Source organism: Amblyraja radiata, unplaced genomic scaffold, assembly GCF_010909765.2.
Source record: "Amblyraja radiata isolate CabotCenter1 unplaced genomic scaffold, sAmbRad1.1.pri S135, whole genome shotgun sequence".
Taxonomy (NCBI): Eukaryota; Metazoa; Chordata; class Chondrichthyes; order Rajiformes; family Rajidae; genus Amblyraja; species Amblyraja radiata.
The window spans coordinates 382,013-406,775 of NW_022630121.1; the positions used below are offsets into that span (position 1 = coordinate 382,013).

At 47.4% G+C, this 24,763-nt stretch overlaps 1 protein-coding gene across 1 annotated transcript; it reads right to left on the reverse strand.

Moving 5' to 3' along the window:
- Positions 1–9,584: 9,584 nt before the first annotated feature.
- LOC116969251 (probable G-protein coupled receptor 83) lies at positions 9,585–10,037 on the reverse strand. The gene has a single exon (XM_033016140.1). The coding sequence runs from the start codon at positions 10,035–10,037 to the stop codon at positions 9,585–9,587; it is 453 nt and encodes a 150-aa protein (XP_032872031.1).
- Between the last annotated feature and the right edge of the window lie 14,726 nt (positions 10,038–24,763).

Below are 24,763 nucleotides of genomic sequence, written 5' to 3' on the forward strand. Positions count from 1 at the left end.
CTTATCTTTACTATGTTTACTTCAAATAACTGTGTCTATCTGTGATTCCACACCGCTGCTTGGAAGTATGCCGCGCCTGCGCACTGAGCGGGTTCTTCACGTAATCCCTCATCGTAACTCCTCATAAAATACAGATCAAACTTCAAACTGGTAAGTTCTCGTTTAATCTTACTATTTTAGTGTGTATCCCTCCTCATATGCGGGCACTCGAATCAAACTAAAATTGGCCAATTAAATTCTCGAATGGACTAGAGTATTCCGGCCGATCTATACTCTGACCACCGAGCCCAGTACCTTTACGAGATTTCTCGTCCATCACTCCAGGAAGGGACTCAGACACATTCACGCAGATACTCCTCTCTGCTGGGCACTGGGGGTTCAGCGCCTAGCCGCTTCGCGCTGGCAGTTATCTATGCCGATTTTTAGAGCGCACCGTTCCAATTCCCGCTCCCAGCAAAGATCCGATCGATGCGTAGATCAGACCTGAATTTCAATACCCCACCAATTGGATACCAAATCAAACCTTGGGCCACTCCTCGTCCAATGAAGTGCATCAGGCTCTCATTAAAGCAGCTGCAGCCTGCCAACCACGACCAAGTAGGGGGTAGAGTGTTGACGTGGATAGAAAATTGGTTGACAGACAGGAAGCAAAGAGTAGGAGTGAACGGGTCCTTTTCAGAATGGCAGGCAGTGGCGAGTGGAGTGCCGCAAGGCTCGGTGTTGGGGCAGCAACTGTTTACCATATATATTAATGATTTGGAAGAGGGAATTAGGAGCAACACTAGCAAGTTTGTGGATGACATAAAGCTGGGTGGTAGGGTGAACTGTGAAGAGGATGTTAGGAGGATGATCAGCCATGATCACAATGAATGGCGGTGCTGGCTCGAAGGGCCAATGGCCTCCTGAACCTATTTTCTATGTTTCTATGTAAAGGAGTGCTAACCACCCCCTCCCCCGTGCTTGGTAGACTCTATTCTAATGATCCCTATTAGACCCTTTCCCAAGCCCTCGAATGATCGATCTGCTCCGACTAACGAAGTGCCAAAAAACAATGCGAAAACCGCACAGTGGGCCCAATTTCAGCACTCGCGATCGAAACAGCTCAACACCCTTGATAGCAAACTTGTGTTCGGGGGTCTGTTGAGATCCCGGACGAGCCCCCAATGTTAATTGCTCGTTCTAAGCTTCCCCCCAGTTTCAGTCAAAAACCACTGATTCAAGGACTTGATCAACTAATCTCTATTTTGACAAAACACAATTACAGTTCCCACCACTGTACCTAACCACCGTGGGTTCAATGCACAATATTATACAATATTTTATTACATGTCATTTGAACCTCAGTGAGACTCAAACGAAACTCCATTTCCACAGCCATACAAACAAAGACAATTCCTACAAGACATACAAACAATTCAATTCACACAAACATCCATCACAGTGAATCTCCTCCTCACTGTGATGGAAGGCAAAGTATTTTCTCTCCCCTGTACCATTTCTCTCCCGATGTCGAAGCCCCAGGCGGGTGATGGTAAGTCCCACGGCCATTTAAGGCCGCGCCGGGCGATGTACGGCCCTGCTCCAGGCCCAAAAGTCACAAAGCTGGAGCCCCCGGCGGGCGCTGGAATGTCCCGCGGCCATTAAAGCCGCGCCGGGTGGTGTACGGCCCCGCTCCAGGTCGTTCCAACCCCGCTACACGGACTGGAGAAGTTGTGTTGCGGAAGCTCCGAAAGAGCGGTCTCCCACCCGGACCCGCGGGCTCCCGATGCCCCAGTCCACCGGTCTGCAGCTGGAGCCTCCGAGCTCCGGAGTCGGGCCGCAGCAGCGAGCCACCACCGCTCCTCATGCTCCGAGGCCGGCCAGCCCCACGATGGTAAGTCCGCAGCTCCACTCCGCAGGCTCCGCGACAGGAGCCCCCAGGTCGTTCCGGTTGGAGGCCGCTCCACGGTGCTAGGCCCCAACGACAACGGAGACCCGACAGAGAAAAGGTCAGGTCTCCCGTGCAGGGAAGAGATTTTAAAAAGTTTCCCCCCCCCCCCCCCCCCCCCCCCGCCCCCCATATATACACAGTTAAAAACAGTATTAAAAAACATGAGCAACTACATTTAACTAGACAAAAAATAAAAATAAAAGACAGACAGGCTGTAGGGGCCACTGCAACGTGAGTCGCGCTGCCGACCCTCGTATCTGCCTGTTCAAGCCCTCTATGCCTCACTCAAACAGAGACACTCCAGAAGGTCACGCAGTCCTAAGCGCTCTCCCAGCTGATCGACGCGGGACCTCGTGGCTGCAGACTTTTATAGGTCCCCGGACCTTGAGGGGCCGAACCACATGGGGGTGGTCTCTTTACAATCCAATTACAGATATCGATTAACCCCATACATAACAGACATTTCCCTAACCCAATAATACAGTAGCTAATACATTGTATTCCAACAGGGCATCTCGTGGGAAGCAAACATAGCAACATTTACCCTGGTTTGCAAGAAAACCAGACAAGGCTTAATACATCATCCAATCAACATTCGGCAAAGTGAAACTGTGACATTATTTACAATTATTTTACAAGATGTATGACTGGCTTGCAGTCAATCCATTCTATGCATTTTGCACCTAATTGAAACGGTCTGCAGATGTTCTTATTCTTTTCCTGCAGCTTGGATCTAGGGTCTAGACAAACTGGCTCCACTCTGAAGCTTGTCCCAGTTCCACTGAGAGCACTTCCAAATTGACCAAATCTCCCAGCAGTCCTGAAGCTTTTACCCCATTTTAGAGTCTTAGCCTCTCCAATCTGGCCAGGATTAACATACCAAACTTGCTTATTGGCTGCAACTTCCTTTATTTAATGGATACTGGTAGCATCGGTGGTGAGAGCAGGTATTTGGGGGTTGGGGTTTAGGCAGAACCAACTGTTGAACCTTACCAAGATATCGTGGGCCTAACTCAACGAAACACCAATGAAGAGAGGTGCCCACTTGATAACCCCAATTATATACTTGCATCTACAGGATTGATTTTTTTTTAAAGAGAATTAATATGTAGGTAGCTGGGGGTTTTTTTTGCATATGGAGTCATTTATTGTAAGTTGGTGTATTTAGTTAGATAATACTTTGGTTTTGGGCTCCTCGCAGACAGCACCCGTAGTCAGGATTGAACCCGGGTCACTGGTGTTGTGAGGCGGCAACTCTACCCCTGCACCACCATGCTACCCGCCAATGTGAAACCTCTAGCTCTAACTTTATGTGCCATTACATTTTGGGGCTATCATTTTGGGGCTATTCACCAGACTGATTCGTGGGATGTCAGGCCTTTCATATGAAGAAAGACTGGATAGACTCGGTTTGTACTCGCTAGAATTTAGAAGATTGAGGGGGGATCTTATAGAAACTTACAAAATTCTTAAGGGGTTGGACAGGCTAGATGCAGGAAGATTGTTCCCGATGTTGGGGAAGTCCAGAACAAGGGGTCACAGTTTAAGGATAAGGGGGAAATCTTTTAGGACCGAGATGAGGAAAACTTATTTCACACAGAGAGTGGTGAATCTCTGGAATTCTCTGCCGCAGAAGGTAGTTGAGGCCAGTTCATTGGCTATATTTAAGAGGGAGTTAGATGTGGCCCTTGTGGCTAAAGGGATCAGGGGGTATGGAGAGAAGGCAGATACAGGATACTGAGTTGGATGATCAGCCATGATCATATTGAATGGCGGTGCAGGCTCGAAGGGCCGAATGGCCTACTCCTGCACCTATTTTCTATGTTTCTATGTCTATGTTTCTATGTAAGGGTTTAGTTTAGTTTAATTTAATTTAGAGATACAGCATGAAAACAGGCCTTTTAACCCACTGAGTCCACACTGATCAGCAATGCCAGTACACGAACACTATCCTACACCCACTAGGGACAACTTACAATATTACCAAAACCAATTAACCCAAAAACCTGCACATCATTGGCGTGTGAGAGGAAACCAGAGATCGTGGAGAAAACCCACGCAGGTCACGGGGAGAACGTACAGACAGCACCTGTAGTCAGGTCTCTGGCACGGACTATAATGCACAATTCTACCGCTGCGCCACCCTGCCACAGGGTGATTTTATCATTTCAATCCTTCTGTCATTCAATATATTTTTCTTTAAGAATTTCATGTACCTGAAATGTGAATAAAATTGAGATGAAACACTGTCTATTCCTGTTGAAATTGAGTTATTGTTCCTGACCAATAACCCCCTTGTTATATTTCATTTTACGAGGTTTAGATGAGTTGAAACCAAGGGATTTTATCAAAAATGTATTGACGTTGCCCAATTAATGTTTTTAAGGTCTTGTCAGACTGATGGTAGTGCGTTGCAAAGCTGTTGATGAAAGAATGCATTCTGAACCGCGACTGTCCTTCTTCCTGTCCGCAGGTGTTCTGTGACATGGAGACCAGTGGAGGTGGGTGGACAGTGTTCCAACATCGGGAAGATGGGAATGTGGAATTCCACCAGGACTGGAAGGAATACAAATCAGTAAGAAATATTTTACTTTGTTTAAAAATAATAATTATGACCCCGAATGTAATAATAACTGTTTACCACAAAGTGCGTTTGTGATTCATTTATATTGGAAAACAACCTGTCAAACAACTTGGGGCAGCATGATGGTGCAGTGGTAGAGTTGCTGCCTCACAGTGCCAGAAACCCGGGTTCGGTCCTGACTACGGGTGCTGTCTGAACAGAGTTTGTACGTTCTCCCCGTGACCTGCTTAGATTTTCTCCGGGATCTCCGGTTTCCTCCCACACTCCAACGACATACAGTTTTGTAGGTCAATTGGCTTGGTATAATTGTAAATTGTCCCTAGTGTGTAGGATAGTGTTAATGTGCAGAGATCGCTGGTCGTCGTGAACTCGGTGGGCTGAAGGGCCTGTTTCCGAGCTGTATCTCTAAACTGAACAAAACTAAGTAAAGGTAGACAGTCAGAACCTATTTCACAGGGTCAAATGTCAAGAGGACATAGCTTTAAGGTGAGAGGGGAAAGGTTTAATGGAACTGTTCGGGGCAAGATATATATAAAGAAAGAGGTGGGTGCCAGGAGTACATTGCCTGGATGTTGGTGGAAGTAGAGTCATCGAGACGCACTGCATGGAAACAGGCCGTTCGTCCCAACTTGCCCATGCTGACTAAGATGCCCCATCTACTCTAGTCCCACCTGCCTGTGTTTCGCCCATATCACTGAACCTTTCCTATCCATGTAGATATGATAAAAAGCATTTAAGAGGCTATTTGAAAGGCTCATAAACATACATAAAATGTGTAGATATGACGTACAGATTTGTAGGTTAATCTGCTTGGTAAATGTAAAAATTGTCCCCAGTGTGTGCGGATAGTGTTAGTATGCGGGAATCGCTGGTCGGCGCGGAACTGGTGGGCTGAAGGGCCTGTTTCCGTGCTGTATCTCTAAATTGAACTGAACTAAATGGTTCACATGGTACACAAAATTGCTGGGGAAACTCAGCGGGTGCAGCAGCATCTATGGAGCGAAGGAAATAGGCGACGTTTCGGGCCGAAACCCTTCTTCAGACTGATGGGGGGTCCCATGTTGGCAGAAGAGATCAGTTCAAATTGGCATCATGTTCGGCACAGACAAAAATACTTTTCCTGCGCTGTAATGTTTTATGTTCTTATGGTTTATGTCAGTCAGGAGTTTATTATCATGTGCACAAATACAGTGAGGTATCTGTGTAATAAACATCTTGCTTTCAGCAGCATCACAGGCGCAAAAAACATTTAATGTTACACATATATTCTGTGAGACAGTGAAAAGAAAATACTATTCAACAAAGCAAGCCTTCACTACAAAAGCATAAATAGCAAAGAGGAGTTGCACTGGTTTCCATTAGTGGGGGAGCCCAGAACCAGAGGGAACAGCATGGGAATAAAAAGACATACCTTTAGAAAGCAGATGAGGGGTTATTTATTTAATCAGAGTGTGATGAATCAGTGGATTCATTGCCACAGAGAGCTGGAAAGGCCTTCATTGGGTGTTTTCAAGGTGAAGATTGACAGATTCTTGATTAGTACAGGTGTCAGGGGTTATGGCGAGAAGGCAGGAGATTGGGGTTGAGTGGGAAAGATAGATGAGCCATGATTGAATAGTGATGTAATCTGTTCCCAGGATGAGACGTTCCACACCAGGGCATCGGAAATGTCCTCGTTCTTCAGGGAACGGGGATTCCCCTCCGCCACCATAGATGAGGCTCACACCAGGGTCTCATCCATACCCCGTAACACTGCTCTCTCTCCCCATCCCCGCACTCGCAACAAGGGCAGAGTCCCTCTGGTCCTCACCTTTCACCCCACTAGCTGCCAAATACAACACATAATCCTCCGCCATTTCCGCCACCTCCAACGTGACCCCACCACTCGCCACATCTTCCCATCTCCCCCCATGTCTGCCTTCCGCAAAGACCGCTCCCTCCGCAACTCCCTCGTCAATTCTTCCCTTCCCTCCCCGGGCACTTTCCGTTGCAACCGCAAGAAATGCAACACCTGTCCCTTCACCTCCCCCCTCGACTCCATTCAAGGACCCAAGCAGTCGTTCCAGGTGCGACAAAGGTTCACCTGTATCTCCTCCAACCTCATCTACTGCATCCGCTGCTCTAGATGTCAGCTGATTTACTTCTGGGAGACCAAGCGTAGGTTGGGCGATCGTTTCGCCGAACACCTCCGCTCAGTCCGCAATAACCTACCTGAACTCCCGGTGGCTCAGCACTTCAACTCCCCCTCCCATTCCCAATCCGACCTCTCTGTCCTGGGTCTCCTCCATTGCCAGAGTGAGCAACAGCGGAAATTGGAGGAACAGCACCTCATATTCCGTCTGGGGACCTTGCGTCCGTATGGCATTAACATTGAATTCTCCCAATTTTGCTAGCCCTTGCTGTCTCCTCCCCTTCCTTAACCCTCTAGCTGTCTCCTCCCACCCTCCCATCCGCTCGCCCTCGGGCTCCTCCTCCTCCTCCCCTTTTCCTTCTTTCTCCCACCCCCCATCAGTCTGAAGAAGGGTTTCGGCCCGAAACGTCGCCTATTTCCTTTGCTCCATAGATGCTGCTGCACCCGCTGAGTTTCCCCAGCAATTTTGTGTACCTAGTGATGTAGACTCGATGGGCGGAATGGCCTACTTCTGCTCCTATGACTTATGAATTTGTGAAGAGGTGGGCAGTAGTGTTCCTGCATCTGAAGTGAAACAAAAAAGTATTTTGTGAAGCATGAAAAGTTGAAAAGTATTCGAAGCAAAGAGAACATCAATACAGAAATAGGCAGTAGCAGAAGCAAGTGAGCTTTGAGGTTATTTATAAAAGGAGGAAGGGTAAAGGAGGAAATTGTGTTGTGTTTTAAACATTAATCTCAACCAGGTCACAGATCGTGCCACAAACTTAAGGTAACCCAAAGTGTTTGTTAAACTTGCATGGATATTTAATTAACTCACCAATGATGTTGTTGTTGGTGAGTCTTTTGATAGTGGTATTCACTGAATATTTTTATGGTTCAGGAAATCAAACACTAAAATAAACATTTAACAAATACAAATCCAGGAATAACATTCTTGTGCAGTATTCAAATATTCAATAATTGCTGTGGTGAAGTTTGGCAAGCAGTTCCGGGTGTTAATTTGGCTCCCTGGTGGTTGTCGTGCATGAGTCGCACTAAAGGACGTGAGCATAAAATCAAGACTCGCATTTCAGGCTGTATTCCTGAGGTGTAATATTTCTGAATAATGGTTGAACTAATGCCCCTGTCCCACTTAGGAAACCTGAACGGAAACCTCTGGAGACTTTGCGCCCCACCCAAGGTTTCCGTGCGGTTCCCGGAGGTTTTTGTCAGTCTCCCTAATGGTCGAAAGTGGTTTCCGCTTCTTCTATGTTCCGGCGATTATTTGAATAAAATCAAAACCGGCCGCAACTAAAAATAGGTTGCCGTTTTAAAAATCGGTAATTTTTTAGTCGAAGCCGGTTGCAATGCTAGTTGAAGGTGGTTGCCGGAGGTTGCAGGTAAGACCTTCCACCTTCCAGAGCGAGTGAGAGAACAGACGGAAGGTGAGAGAACTCCAGAGGGAAATTTTATTTACTTTACTATTCTGCTACTTTTAGTATATGCTCTAAACTTTGAAATCTTTATGACTAGACTCATTGTATTCCACATGATGCTATAGTCACACAGTGTGAGAAAGACCCTTTGCTCCACTGAATCTGTGTGGCCATCAATAATCCATTGAATCTCACCAACACGTCATCTCACATTTCCTTCATTTCACCGCAGATTCTCGCACTTTCAACCACAATAGCGAACATTTACAATGACCAATTAATCTAATAACCCACATGTGCTCAGGGAGTAGGAGGAGCTGTGAGGCACTGGCTCTGCTAGTTGGACTTCTCTGTTTTACTAAGTGAAACATATTTAATGAATATCTCCAAATAAGAGTTTCAACAAAAAGAATCAGATGAGCATGAGAGCAGTTTTCTTCTGTCAATGATGACCAAGACTTGAATTGCTTTGGTTATGCATTACATGAATGCTAATTACAGAGTTTCTAAATAAAATAATTTTGAACACTTTGCTATGGCTCTTTGCGGACAAGACAAACCTGGAATCATTTAACAGTAAAGTTGATTACCTGACTTCCTGAGTGCTTCCAGAATCTGCAATACTAGCTCAGTTTTCCAGCCTTGTAGCATTTTTATTTATGTGAAGGTGGTCTGTCTCACATTCATAGAGTTACCCCTCAGATTCCTATAACATTTTTCCCCCCTTCACTTTAAACCCATGGCCTCTGGTTCTCGATTACCCAACTCTGGGCAAGAGACTCTGTGCGTCCACCCATTCAATTCACCCCTTGATTTTGTATACCTCTATAAGATCACCTCTTATCCTCATACAGTGCTCTGTGCTCAGCATTCAACAGAGGCTCATTCTCCTCAACAAATTGCTGTTGTTCAGTTCTATTGTATTGCAATTCCTGCAGCAATTCTGGATTGCCATCATTTAGGTGCATCCTTCCATTTCTTGGTCGTGGCAAATGAAAGCATTCCATTGTTTTGTTATAAATCTCAAGCTTGGCTTGAATATACAACCGAGCCTCATTAAACATAATATTAGGATCACTCACTGTTCTCCGTTCTGTGTACTGGAGGTGGGGGCTTTCGTGGCAGGGGGGTGAGCATCCTGCAGCCGGGGGAGGGGGACGGCTTGTGGCAGGGGCTGTCGTGGGCTGTGGGGGGGGGGGGGGGGGGGGGGTGAGCATCCTGCAGCCGGGGGAGGGGTATATTGAGGGGTATATATCTAGCCTGTCCAATCCTTTAAGAATTTAAGAAATTCTCTAAACTAAACTGAACTAAACGGAACTTAACTGAAGTGAACTAAACTAAACATAGAACAATACAGCACAGGTACAGATGCCTTGGCCCATAATACCTGGGCTGAACATGATACCAAGTTTCAACGGGGAATCTGTAAAGTCTAAACTGTACTCACCTCCCCATTGTTACCCCTGCGCCCACCAAGGTAGAAACTCATTTTCTCCGTGGACGGGCCAGGCTTGTCCTCCAATCTCACCCCGATCGCCTCCCAGCACCGCTGGCCGCGTTTAGTGCCAGGATCTTGCCTCCTCTCCTCCTTCTCCCCCCACACTTGGCCAGGGGGGTCATGAGGTTGGAGCGGAACCTGTTGTCCATCCAACAGTAGATGAAGGGGTTCCAACAGGTGCTGCTCACGGCCACCCAGTGGAAGGTAAAGTAGAGGGTGTTGTTGAATTGGACACGTTGGCCGGTGAGCAGGACGGTGTAGACGTTGAGGGGGAACCAACAGAGGGTAAAGGCCATGATGATGAAGATCATCTTGATGGTCCTCTTCTTCCTGCAGCGTTGAACGGCGGCCTCGGCTTCTGTGACGGCACCAATGGTTTCCCTCACCAATAGCTTCTTGCTCACCGCGGAGGAGGCTACGGTGATCACCACCAACGGCAGGACGTAGAACAGTGTGAAGGTTGACTTGTCCATGCACATCCTGAAGACTTCTGAAGGCCTTGGAAAAGCGGGGACACAATGACTCCTGATGATCTTGTCTCTGGAAGGAAGGGACAAGCGGAGAAAGCGGGTTAGAGGTTTCATGAGTTGAGGGTGTGGAGAACGGTAAGGTGGTGAATCTGTGGAATTCTGTGGAAAATTCTGTGGAAAACCAATGGATATTTCTAAGACTGAGATAGTTATATTCTTGATTAGTACGGGTGTCAGGGGTTATGGGGATAAGGCAGAAGAAAGGGTTTTAGAGGTAAAGATAGATCAGACATGATTGAATGGCAGAGTAGACTTGATGAATTCAAATTCCCACAACTACATTTGTGGGATTCGAACTGACTTTATTGTGTGCAGTTCTGGTCCCCTTTTTGTAGAGGGTGGCGCAGCGGTAGAGTTGATGCCTCACAGCGACAGGGACCCGGGGTCGATCCTGACTATGGGTGCTGTTTGTGCAGAGTTTGCACGATCTTCCCGTGACCACATGGATTTTCTCCGGGTGCTGTGGTTTCCACCCACATTCCAAAGGCGGTAGAGGGGAGGACGGTGTGTCTGTAGCCCGTCTCCTTTATCATTGTTACTTTTTTGCATATCTTTCATTCAGAAACATAGAAACATAGAAACGTAGAAAATAGGTGCAGGAGTAGGCCATTCGGCCCCGAGCCTGCACCACCATTCAATATGATCATGGCTGATCATCCAACTCAGTATCCTGTACCTGCCTTCTCTCCATACCCGCTGATCCCTTTAGCCACAAGGGCCACATCTAACTCCCTCTTAAATATAGCCAATGAACTGGCCTCAACTACCTTCTGTGGCAGAGAATTCCAGAGATTCACCACTCTCTGTGTGAAAAATGTTTCTCTCATCTCGGTCCTAAAAGATTTCCCCCTTATCCTTAAACTGTAACCCCTTGTTCTGGACTTCCCCAACATCGGGAACAATCTTCCTGCATCTAGCCTGTCCAACCCCTTAAGAGTTTTATAAGTTTCTATAAGATACCCCCTCAATATTCTAAATTCTAGCGAGTACAAACCGAGTCTATCCAGTCTTTCTTCCTATGAAAGTCCTGACATCCCAGGAATCAGTCTGATGAACCTTCTCTGTACTCCTTCTATGGCAAGAATGTCCTTCCTCAGATTAGGAGACCAAAACTGTACGCAATACTCCAGGTGTGGTCTCACCAAGACCCTGTACAACTGCAGTAGAACCTCCCTGCTCCTATACTCAATTTATTCTATATCTCCCTATATCACCATCTTTATCTCCCGTTTCCCTTTCCACTGGCTCCCACCAAGTCCACGCTGTCCTGTGATCACCCCGTACACCTAGCAATGTCAAGTTCAAGTTCAAGTGAGTTTATTGTCATGTGTCCCTGATAGGACAATGAAATTCTTGCTTTGCTTCAGCACACAGAACATAGTAGGCATTTACTACAAAACAGATCAATGTGTCCATATACTATAATATAAATATATACACACATGAATAAATAAAATCATAAAGTGCAAATAACAGATAATTGGTTATTAATAATTAAAGTTTTGTCCGAGCCAGGTTCAATACCCTGATGACTGTGGGGAAGTAGCTATTCCTGAACCTGGTTGTTGCAGTCTTCAGGCTCTTGTACCTTCTACCTGAAGGTAGCAGGGAGATGAGTGTGTGGCCGGGATGTTGTGGGTCTTTGATGATACTGCCAGCCTTTTTGAGGCAGAGACTGTGATAAATCCCCTCGATGGAAGGAAGGTCAGAGCCAATGATGGACTGGGCAGTGTTTACTACTTTTTGTAGTCTTTTCCTTTCCAGGGCTCTCAAGTTGCCGAACCAAACCACGATGCAACCGGTCAGCATGCTCTCTACTGTGAACCTGTTGAAGTTAGAGAGAGTCCTCCTTGACAAACCCGTAGTCTTCTCAGGAAGTAGAGGCTCTGATGAGCTTTCTTGATAATTGCATTAATGTTTACGGACCAGGAAAGATCTTCAGAGATGTGCACGCCCAGGAATTTGAAGCTCTTGACACTTTCAACCATCGACCCATTGATATAAACGGGGCTGTGGGTCCCCATCCTACTCTTTCCAAGGTCCACAATCAGTTCCTTGGTTTTGCTGGTGTTGAGGGCGAGGTTATTGTGCTGGCAGCATATGGACAGTTGCTCGATCTCTCTTCTATACTCCGACTCATCCCCATCAGTGATACGTCCCACAACAGTGGTGTCCTCAGCGAACATGATGATGGATTCGCACTGAGACCGGCTACGCAGTCATTTGGATAGAGTGAGTACAGCAGGGGGCTTAGCGCGCAGCCTTGAGGTGCTCCTGTGCTGATTGTTATCGAGGCTGACACATTTCCACCAATACGAACAAACTGTGGTCTGTGAATGAGGAAGTCGAGGATCCAATTGCAGAGGGATGCGCAGAGACCCAGTTCTGTGAGTTTGGTCATACACACCAAGGACAAGTTACAATTACTGAAGCCAATTAACCTACAAACTTACACGTCTTTGGGATGCAGGAGGGAACCAGAGCACCTGGAGAAAGCCCATGCAGTCACAGGGAGTACGTACTCTCTGAGGTAGAAACAAAATGCTGGAGTAACTCAGCAGGTGAGGCAGTTTCCATGGAGAGAAGGAATTGGTGACGCTTCAGTCTGAAGAATGGTCTCAATCCGAAGCGCTGCAAATTCCTTCTCTCCATAGATGCTGCCTCACCCGCTGAGTTACTGCAGCATTTTGTGTCTATCCTCGATTTTACCAGCATCTGCAGTTCTTTCCTAAATATACAAACTCTGTACAGACAGCACCCATAGCCAACATCACACCCAGGCCTCAGGCGCTGCAAGGCAGCATTTCGGCAAAAGGATGGTAGGTGTATAGATTGAGCTGATTGAGGAGGTAGTTGAGATAGGTACTATCACGATGGTAATGAAAGATTAGGACAGGTACATGGATAGGATAGTTGTAGAGTGATAAGGGCAGGTGGGTCTAGTTTAGATGGGACATGTTGGTCGGTGTGGGCAAGTTGGGCCAAAGGGCCAAAGGGCCTATTTCCACGCTAGATGACTGTAATTTGAGTTTAGCTTGATTTATAATTCATAATTATACCGTAACAAATTAACCTACTAACCGGGAGAAAACCCACGCAGGTCACGGGGAGAACATACAAACTCTGTACAGTCAGCACCTGTAGTGAGGATCAAACCCGAGTCTCTGGCGCTGTAAGGTAGCAACTCTACCGTTGTGCCACTGTGCCACTGCTAGTTCTTGAAAATAGGATTAATATGGATGGTTAGCATGAACCTGTTGGGCTGAATGGCCTGTATACATGCTATATGACTCCGTGACCTATGTTTTGGGCCCAGAAGCTAGAGTGCTGTAGACATCAACCCACTACTCCACAAGGCTGGGATGAGTGATAGGGGCAGTGGGATGGGGAAGGGAGGTATTTCAGTAACATTTACCTGTACACGTAGTGAAACAACGTCTGGTAAATAGCGTGAGGCAGAGAAACAAGACGCCAGTGCCCAGATGTTAACGATAGATAAAATACCTTTGGAGAGGGACATGCGAGGCTTTAAAGGATTTAGAATCACCTGCAAGTAAACAACAAGAATTGGAAATGAAAACACAAAATAAAATGCAGACTTAATTTTAGAGATACAGCGCGGAAACAGGCTCTTTGGCCCACTGAGTCTGCACCAATCAGCAATCTCCGCACATTAACACTATCCTACACACACTAGGGACAATTTTATATTCATAGAAAGCCAATTAACACAAACCTGTACGTCTTTGGAGTGTGAGAGGAAACCGAATATCTCGTTGAAAACCCACCCAGTCACAGGGTGAATGTACAAACTTCGTACAGACAGCACCCGTAGTCAGGATGGAACTCGGGTCTCCGGCACTGAATGTGCTGTAAGGCAACAACTCTACTGCTGTGCCACCGTGTCACCCTTTTATCACAGAAGGTGTAGGTAAATAATAACAGAAACCCTCGGCAGGTCAGGCAGCGTCTGTGGAGAGATGCACTGTGCTGAGATGAAGCAGGACCCTTCATCAGAAGCATTGAGTATGTGCCGGGGGAAAGATTTAATAGGAACCTGAAGGGTATGGAACATGCTTCCTGAGGAGATAGTTGAGGCAGGATCTATTGCAAGGTTTATGAAACATTTAGACAGTTACATGGATAGGACAGGTTTAGAGGGATATGGGACAAATGCAGGCAGGTGGGACTAGTGTAGATAGGACATGTTGGTCGGTGCAAATTAGGCCGAAGGGCCTGCTTCCACGCTGTAGGCTGAAGGGTCTGCTTCCACGCTGTAGTTAATTTAGTGTGGTTTAGAGATATAGCGCCGAAACGGGCTCTTCAGCCCACCGACTCCACGCCGACCAGCGATAACCACATACACTAGCACCATCCTACACACTAGAGACAATTTACTATTTTTACCAAAGCCAATTAATCTACAAACTTGTACGTCTTTGGAGTGTGGGAGGAAACCGGAGCACCAGGGGAAAACCCACGTGGTCATAGGCAGAACTTACAAACTCCGTACAGGCAGCACCAGTAGTCAGGATGAAACCCCGGATCTCTGGCGCTGTGAGGCAGCTACTCTACCGCTGAGCCACCATGCTGTATGAATTAGGTTGTGATGTTGCACCTTTATAAAATGTTGGTTAGTCTGCTTATTGCGTATTGTGTGCAGTTCTGGTCGCCCACTTATATGCAGGATGTGGAGGCTTTGGAGAGGATGCAGGTTGACCAGAATGATACCTGGATTAAAGTGAATTAGTTGTAAATGGACGTTGGACAGACTTGGATTGTTTTCTCCCACGCTCCATCCAAAGACGTACACTTTGTAGGTTAATTGGCTTGGTATAAAGGTAAATGACTTCTAGTGTGTGTAGGGGGTTAATGTGCGGGGTTCGCCTGGTCGGTGTGGACTTGGTGGGCAGATGGGCATGTTTCCACGCTGTATCTCCAAACTAAACTCAGCTATGTTTAATCAGACTTTACTGGACTTTATCTTGCTCTAATCATATCCATTTATCCTGTATCTCGGTACACGTGAGAATAAACTAAATTACTTTACAAAGCTGAATGTCTTTTGGACAAGAGCACTCGGTGAAACCCACGCAGTCACAGGCAGGATGTATAAACCCCATACAGACAGCACCCAAGGTCAGGATTGATCCTGGGTCTCTGGAGCTGTGAGTCAGCAGCTACAGTACCACTGCGCCACAGTGCTGTTCAACTCTATGACTCTACGTAGAATCAGATCATGATGTTGCACCTTTATAAAACTTTGGATAGTCTGCTTATTGAGTATTGTGTGCAGTTCTGGTCGCCCCATTACAGGGAGGATGTGGAGGCTTTGGTGAGGATGCAGAAGAGGTTTATCAGAATGATAACCGGATCAAAATGTATCAGCTGTAAAGGGACATTGGACAGACTAGGATTGTTTTCTCCGGAGCAAGTGAGGCTGAGTGAAAATATATAAAACCATGAGAGGCATTGATTGGGTAGACTTTTTTCCAAATCTTTTTTCCAGGGTAGAAAATTGTCTATAACAATATTGAGGTTCACAAAGTTAATTCCCGGGAAGGCTGGACAGTCATATGTTGAATAAATGGAGCAGCTGTGCTTGCATACTCTGGAATTTAGTAGGATGACAGGGGATCTTATTGAAACATAAGATTATTAATATAATAATAATAATATATCTTTTATTGTCATTGCACGTCAGTGCAACGAGATTTAGTGTGCAGCTCCACTGATGTACAAGAAAGGTAAATAAATACAATACATAAATAAACAAGCTGAATTGTCCGCCCACCGGGACCACCCACGCATCGCCCGCGGACCCCGACTCAACCACCACTGGACTCCAACCATCGGGTCCGGTGACCCGCGCCACTGGACTCCGACCATCGGGTCCGTTGACCCGCGCCACTCCACCCCCCTCCAGCAACCCACAGCCGTCGCCTTACCTGGAGCCTGGACTCTGCACTGGGCCTGCAGCCTCCACGCTGCTTACTCCCACTCTCCTGGACTTAACTCCATCGGGTCCTAGCGCCCGTCTGCCCAGCCGTGCTAACCTCAGTGGCTGCTCCACTGACCCTCCCCCATCCCCCCCCAACCATGTCACACCCGCTCTTCCCCACCCACCTTACAGCCCTCTCTCCCCCCCACCCCCTGACCACCCACCACTCCTCCAACACCCACAACCCCCCCACACATCGCCCCGTCCCCAGTCTACCCACCTGCCTTCCTCTGGCCCCAACTCCCACCCCTGCCGGCTGTTCACCATCCCCCCCGACCTCCCCCTCTCCCCCACCCAACGGTCTGTCCTCAGCAGAGGTCTCACCTTTGTCCCCCTCCGTCCCCATCTCAATGAGTTCCGCGCCCACCATGACTTGGAGCGCTTCTACCGTCGTCTCCGCCTCACAGCGCACTTCCATGGGAAGGAGTCCTCGCCCCCTAATGATGACCCCTTTTCCCGTCTCCAACGCACCCCCTCCTCGTGGAACCCCCCTCAGAAAGTCCCTGCTCTGGAACTCTTCATTCAGAACTGCCGCCGCGACGTCAACCGCCTCAACTTCTCCACTCCCCTGTCTCACTCCAATCTTTCCCCCTCTGAACGCACTGCCATCGAATCACTCCGCAAAAACCCAGACTGGGTCATCAAACCAGCCGACAAGGGAGGTGCCGTGGTAGTCTGGCGCGCCGATCTCTACAAAGCTGAGGCCACGCGCCAACTCTCGGACACCTCCTCCTACTTACCCTTGGACCATGACCCCACTGATGAGCACCAGGCCACCATTTCTAGCACCATCACCGACTTCATCAATTCCCACGCCCTACCTGACCAAGCCTCCAAACTCATCGTTCCCCAGCCCCGCACGGCCCGTTTTTACCTTCTCCCCAAAATCCACAAACCCGGCTCTCCCGGCAGACCCATTGTCTCTGCGTGTTCGTGCCCCACCGAACTCATCTCCACATACCTTGACTCCATCCTATCCCCCTTGGTCAAATCCCTCCCCACCTATGTTCTAGACACCTCAGACACTCTCCGCCGCCTCCACGCATTCCACTCTCTGGGCCCTCACCCCCTCATCTTCACCATGGATGTCCGGTCACTCTACACCTCCATCCCCCACCAGGATGGCCTCAGAGCCCTCCGGTTCTTCCTCGACCAGAGGAGCAACCTATACCCAGCCACTGACACTCTCCTCCGCTTAGCGGAGTTGGTCCTCACCCTCAATAACTTTACATTTGACTCCTCCCATTTCCTCCAAACACAAGGCGTAGCTATGGGCACACGCATGGGCCCCAGCTACGCCTGCCTCTTTGTCGGGTACGTTGAACAATCCTTGTTCGAGGCGTACCAGGGCCCCATCCCCGACCTCTACCTCCGCTACATTGACGACTGCTTTGGTGCCACCTCCTGCACCCACACACAACTGACTGACTTCATCCACTTCACCACCAACTTCCATCCGGCACTCCAATACACCTGGACGATTTCCGACACTTCCCTACCATTCCTTGACCTCACCATCTCCATCGCAGGGGACAGACTCCGGACCGACATACATTACAAACCCACTGACTCACATGGCTATCTGGACTACACGTCTTCCCACCCTGCCCCCTGTAAAGACTCCATCCCCTACTCCCAATTCCTCCGCCTACGCCGCATCTGTTCCCAGGATGAGACATTTCATACCAGGGCATCGGAAATGTCCTCGTTCTTCAGGGAACGGGGATTCCCCTCCGCCACCATAGATGAGGCTCACACCAGGGTCTCATCCATACCCCGTAACACTGCTCTCTCTCCCCATCCCCGCACACGCAACAAGGGCAGAGTCCCTCTGGTCCTCACCTTTCACCCCACCAGCCGGCAAATACAACACATAATCCTCCGCCATTTCCGCCACCTCCAACGTGACCCCACCACTCGCCACATCTTCCCATCTCCCCCCATGTCTGCCTTCCGCAAAGACCGCTCCCTCCGCAACTCCCTCGTCAATTCTTCCCTTCCCTCCCGCACCACCCCCTCCCCGGGCACTTTCCGTTGCAACCGCAAGAAATGCAACACCTGTCCCTTCACCTCCCCCCTCGACTCCATTCAAGGTCCCAAGCAGTCGTTCCAGGTGCGACAAAGGTTCACCTGTATCTCCTCCAACCTCATCTACTGCATCCGCTGCTCTAGATGTCAGCTGATTTACATCGGTGAGACCAAGCGTAGGTTGGGCGATCGTTTCGCCGAACACCTCCGCTCAGTCTGCAATAACCTACCTGACCTCCCGGTGGCTCAGCACTTCAACTCCCCCTCCCATTCCCAATCCGACCTCTCTGTCCTGGGTCTCCTCCATTGCCAGAGTGAGCAACAGCGGAAATTGGAGGAACAGCACCTCATATTCCGTCTGGGGTCCTTGCGTCCTTATGGCATTAACATTGAATTCTCCCAATTTGGCTAGCCCGTGCTGTCTCCTCCCCTTCCTTAACCCTCTAGCAGTCTCCTCCCACCCTCCCATCCGCCCGCCCCCGGGCTCCTCCTCCTCCTCCCTTTTTCCTTCTTTCTTTCCCCACCCCCCATCAGTCTGAAGAAGGGTTTCGGCCCGAAACGTCACCTATTTCCTTCGCTCCATAGATGCTGCTGCACCCGCTGAGTTTCCCCAGCAATTTTGTGTACCCAAGCTGAATTGATTGACGTGACCATCTGAGGGAGACTGTCCAAAGGGAGTGGGTGGGGGGGGGGGGCACTCATTAGGGCCGGTTCAGAGCCGCTATAGCTCTTGGGATAAAACTGTTCCTGAGTCTAGAGGTTCGGGCGTAGAAGGCCTTGTAACGTCTGCCGGAGGGAAGTAGTTGAAACAGACCGTGGCAGGGGTGTGATGAGTCCTTATGGATGCTGAGGGCCTTCCTGAGGCACCGCGTGTGGTAGGTGCCCTCCAAGGCTGGTAGCTCTGTCCCGATGATCCGCTGCGCTCTGTTGACGACACGCTGAAGAACTCTCCTCTCCGCCCCCGTGCAGCTGAGATACCACACAGAGATGCCATACGTTAGTATGCTCTCTGTGTTGCAGCGGTAGAACGTTGTCAGCAGCTGTTGGGGCAGACCAGTCTTTTTTAATGTCCTCAGGAAGAACAGTCGTTGCTGTGCCTTCTTGACCAGCGCGGCGGTGTTTGTGGACCATGTGAGGTCTTCTGAAATGTGAGTGCCCAGAAACTTAAAGCTGGACACTCTCTCCACACTTTCCCTGTAAATGGAGATTGGGGCGTATTCTCCAGAATAGGACCTCCTGAAGTCAATAATCAGCTCCTTGGTCTTGGAGGTGTTTAGTGACAAGTTGTTATTGGCGCACCAGTCCGCCAGGTTCTGCACCTCCGCTCTGTATTTTGTTTCATCACCGTTGGTGATCAGCCCAATCACTGTTGTGTCGTCTGCAAACTTCACGATGGTGTTGGTGTCGAATGCAGGGACACAGTCGTGAGTGAAGAGGGAGTAGAGCATGGGGCTTAGTACACAACCCTGTGGTGTGCCGGTGCTCAGGGTGATGGTGGAGGACAGGTGCGGGCCCAGTCTCACTGCCTGCGGTCGCTCCGAGAGAAAGTTCAGGATCCAAGCGCATATCGGTGAGCTGAGTCCTAGCTGGTGGAGTTTGGTGGTGAGCTTGGTGGGGATGACCGTATTGAATGCAGAGCTATAGTCAATGAAGAGCATCCACACGTACGCGCCCTGTCTATCCAGGTGAGTCAGGACAGTGTGAAGGGCCAGAGAGATGGCATCCTCTGTCGATCTATTTGCCCTGTATGCAAATTGATGGGAGTCCAGTGAGGCAGGGATGCTGGATTTAATATGGGAGAGGACCAGCCTTTCGAAGCACTTCATGGGGATTGGAGTCAGGGCAACCGGCCGGTAGTCGTTGAGGTTGGTGATTTTGGACTTTTTCGGCACCGGCACTATGGTGGCTGTTTTCAGGCACTTGGGGACCGTTGCCAGAGATAGAGATAGATTGAAGATTCTCGTGAATACCTCCGCCAGCTGTCCAGCACAGTTCTTTAATACTCTTCCCTGTACTCCATCCGGGCCTGCAGCCTTGCGTGGATTGATCCTACGCAGAGCGCGCTGTACCTCCTGAGCGCTCAGTGTTAAGGCCTGTCCCTCCGCTATGGCCGGGGTTATTCCACCCCTGGTGGTGTTGCCAGTATCGAACCTGGCAAAGAAGGTGTTTAGTTCGTTGGCCAGTGTGATATCACCGTGGGGGCAGGCGGGGCTGCTCTTGTAGTCAGTGATGTCCCTGACACCCTGCCACATGCTTCTGGTGTCCGCGGTATTGAAGTGAATACTTCAATTATTGGACACGTTAGAGGCAGGAAACATGCTTCCGATGTCGGGGGGAGTGCGGAACCAGGAACCACAGTTTAAGAATAAGGGGTTGGCCATTTAGAACAGAGATGAGGAAAAACTTTTTCACCCAGAGAATTGTGAATCTGTGGAATTCACTGCCTCAGAAGGCAGAAGAGGCCAATTCTCTGGATGCTTTCAAGAGAGCTCTTAAAGCGGAGTCAAGGGATATGGGGAGAAGGCATGAATGGATTACTGATTGTAGATGATCAACCATGATCACAGTGAATGGCGGAGATGGCTCGAAGGGCCGAATGGCCTACTCCTGCACCTATTGTCTATTGTCAAAGAAGCGGGAGATTGTGAGTGTTTGATATTTGGCACGGACTCAGTGAGCCGAAGGATTTGTTTACTGCCTGAAGCAGTTCAGTTCAGTTCAGTTCAGTTCAGTTTATTATCATGTGTATCGAGGTACAGTGGAAAGCCTTTGTTGCATGCTAACCAGTCAGCAGAAAGACAAGACATGATTGCAAACAAGCCATTTACAGCGTATCAAAACATGCTAAGGGAATAACGTTTAGCGTAAGGTAAAGCCAGCAAAGACTGATCAAGGATAGTCTGATGGTCACCAAAGAGGTAGATAGTAGTTCAGCATTGCTCTCTGGTTGTGATAGGATGGTACAGTTACCTGACAACAACTGGGAAATTACCTGCCCTTATTTACTAAATTACAAACGTCGATCCAATTTTGGAAAACACTACCGATGTCCTTAATAGGCAGAATAAATCCCATTAAAATGATTTTTCTTCCACAAATACTGTATTTATTCCAATCAATACCTACATACATACCTAAAAACTTGTTTTTACAAATTGACTCATACATTACAAATTTCATATGGGTCTATAAATCCCATAGAATTCAAAGAAGACATTTATGTAAACCTAACGAATACGGTGGACTCACACTTCCCACTTTTATGTACTACCATTGGGCAATGAACATTAAAAATATAATGTACTGGTTGGACAGTTCAACACAACAGGCAGAATGGACAATAATGGAGAAGGAGGATTGCACTCCTTTTAACATAGGAGCGATCCTTTTCTCCCCAATAAAACCGAAGAACACAATATATAAGAGAAACCCGATGATTCACAGCATAATACGAATTTGGAGACAAATAAAATCCTCTCTTAAATGAAGAAATCTTTCGCTTCTCTCACCGATAGCTAACAACCCGGCGTTTAAGCCATCGACCATTGACAAAACGTTTACCCTCTGGGAACGATTAGGAATTAAGACTTGGGAAGATTTTATGAAGAGGGAAAATGTTTATCATTCCAAGACTTACAACTTCAATACAATTTGGAAAATAACCAATATTTTAGATAATTACAAACCCGAGATTATTTGAAAACACACTCACAAGATTATCAAAATTTGAAGATGGACCTTCTAGAGCAAGGCATGAATAGACATGTAGAATTGGATCATTCAACATCATATTTTTATAATATTATTTTAAATATTTTAAATATTCTCGCCCTGTGAGAAGTGCGGAGTGCCAGTGATTACGAGAGATACCGGAAACATAGTGATCTTTGAAAGTGGAGTTGGAGGTCCGGTCAATGTCCGGATGAATGAATGAATGAATGAATGAGTGAATGAATGAGTGAATGAATGAATGAGTGAATGAATGAGTGAATGAATGAATGAATGAATGAATGAATGAATGAATGAATGAATGAATGAATGAATGAATGAGTGAATGAATGAGTGAATGACTGAATGAATGAATGAGTGAATGAATGAGTGAATGAATGAATGAATGAATGAATGAATGAATGAATGAATGAATGAATGAATGAATGAATGAATGAATGAATGAATGAATGAATGAATGAATGAATGAATGAATGAATGAATGAATGAATGAATGAATGAATGAATGAATGAATGAATGAATGAAGAAGCTGCCAGAGGTAACTGTAGGGATGGTTACAATTACAGTATTTAAAAGACATTTGACCAGGTTCATGGATAGGAGAAGCTTAGAAGGATTTGGGCCAAATGCGGGCAGATGGGACTAGCTGCTTTCGACATCTTGGTGGACATAGATATGGGACCGAAGGGTCTGTTTCCGTGCTGTTTGACACTTTGACTCTCCAATCTCCACCCCCAAATCTCACCTGACAAACACCATGGCCAAGAGTGCTGAACTCACTCAGGACTGCAATGGGACCTTTGGTATAGAGAGTAAGGTAACGTGCCTCAACGACAATCAACCAGTGGCACTAACATCCGTGGTGATGAAGTGCTTTGGGAGGTTGGTAATGGCGCATATCAACTCCCACCTCAACAAGAAACTTGACCCATTACAGTTTGTCTACCACCACAACTGGTCAACGGAGGATGCAATCTCACTGGTTCTCCACTCTGCACTTGACCATTTGGACAATAAAAACACAAATGTCAGGATGTTGTTGGTAGATTACAGTGCGGCGTTCAATACCATCATCCCCTCCAAGCTTGTTATGCATTCCGTGCCCGGGTGCGGATGGAAAGGGAATACGCCCTGTCTACGGGCACCCTGAGGGAGTTCCGCGACCGCTGGGCACCGAGGGGGGTTGAATGTATCCTTGACAAGGATTGTAATATAGTTATTTAGCAGTTGATTAGCATATTTGTTGATCTTGTATTATGGTGGTGTTTTGTTTTACTGTAGTGTCAATACTATTTTAATATTTGAATAAATATTTTTGATTTATAATAAAAAAATAAAAATTAAAAAAAAGCTTGTTATGCATTGGTCCCTCTATGCAGGGATTCTCCCCTTCTACATTGGGGACCTGGGGTGGAGGGTATTGCACCGAGGTGTTCCCTGCAACCTGTTTCTCCCGTGGTACAAAGACTCGCTGGCCGCCTGCTACTTTTGCGGGCTGGAAGAGTTTGTGTACCACGTGTACATGGAGTGTGTGAGGCAGCAGCCACTGTTTGAATACCTAAAGGGGTTGCTCCTTGCCTTCTGGCTGCATGTTTCACCCACCATCCTCATCTTTGGACACCCTGTGCGTAGGGAAGAGGGTAGGGCTGAAGATGTCCTGGTTGGGTTGCTCCTGGGCCTGACCAAGCTGGCCATCCACGAGTCACGGCGCCAGGCGGTGGAGGGCTTTACAAATGCGCTGCTATTACATCTTTAAGAATCGACAAGCAACTTCCCCACTACCGATGTAAGGCTAACTGTTCTATAATTCCCCGCTTTCTCTCTCCCTCCATGAGTACTCTGGGATGCAAACCATCAGGCCCAGGGGCTTTATCTGACTTCAATCCCAACAGTTTACCTAACACCATTTCCTGACTAACGTGGATTCCCTTCAGTTCTTCCCTCCCACTACATCCTCGGTCCCCTAGTATTTCTGGGAGATTGTTTGTGTCTTCCTTAGTGAAGACAGAACCAAAGTACTTACCAAACCAAACCAAACCCAAAGTACTGGTCTAACATTTCTTTGTTTCCATTATAAATTCACCTTTTTCTGACTTTAAATGATCTACATTTGTCTACACTAATCTTTTCCTCTTCACTTATCTAGTCTGCACCAACCAGCGATGCCCGCACATTAACATTACCCTACACACACATGAGAGCCATTGTTACATTTATACCAAGCTAATTAACCTACAAACCTGTACATCTTTGAAATGTGGGAAGAAACTGGAGCACCCGGAGCAAACCCATTTGGACACGGAGAGAATGTACAATTTATGATTGAACCTGGGTCTCTGGCGTGGTCTCTACCCGCTGCACCGCAGTGCCGCCCAGGATCTCTCCGTTCTGTTATTTCTGATATAAGTTTATAATCTACTGATCAATTTTTAAAATACATTTAGGTATTTGTTTGTGGGTGTGGATATTGAGGGAAAAACAGGCAATTACAGTGTCATTTCTGGATTCAAAATAGGTTCAGGACAATCTCCTTCTCTCAAGGATATTAGTGAGCAGGTGGATAGTTACGTTCAGTAGAAACAAAGAACTGCAAGTGCTGCTTTATACCAAAGATAGATACAAAGTGCTAGAGTCACTCTGCGGGTCAGGCAGCCTGTCTGGAGAAAAGGGATGGGTGATGTTTCGGGTCGGAAACCATCTTCACTCAATCTGAAAAGAATTACGTTCAGTCTGATCATTACTATTCAGTCTGGCATTTTTTTTAAATGACAATTTATTTAATTTCTTGAATTGAACTTCTCCATCTGCTAGGTTGTGATTTGAAACTCATGTCGTTGATTTAATCCTCTGGAACACTAGCTTCCAGTCCAGTAACTTATCTGGAAGAAGACAATATGAGTGTGTGAGTGTGTGAGT

Coding starts and splice junctions, on each gene's coding strand:
- LOC116969251 (XM_033016140.1), bottom strand. CDS start 10,037: ATGTGCATGGACAAGTCAACCTTCACACTGTTCTACGTCCTGCCGTTG.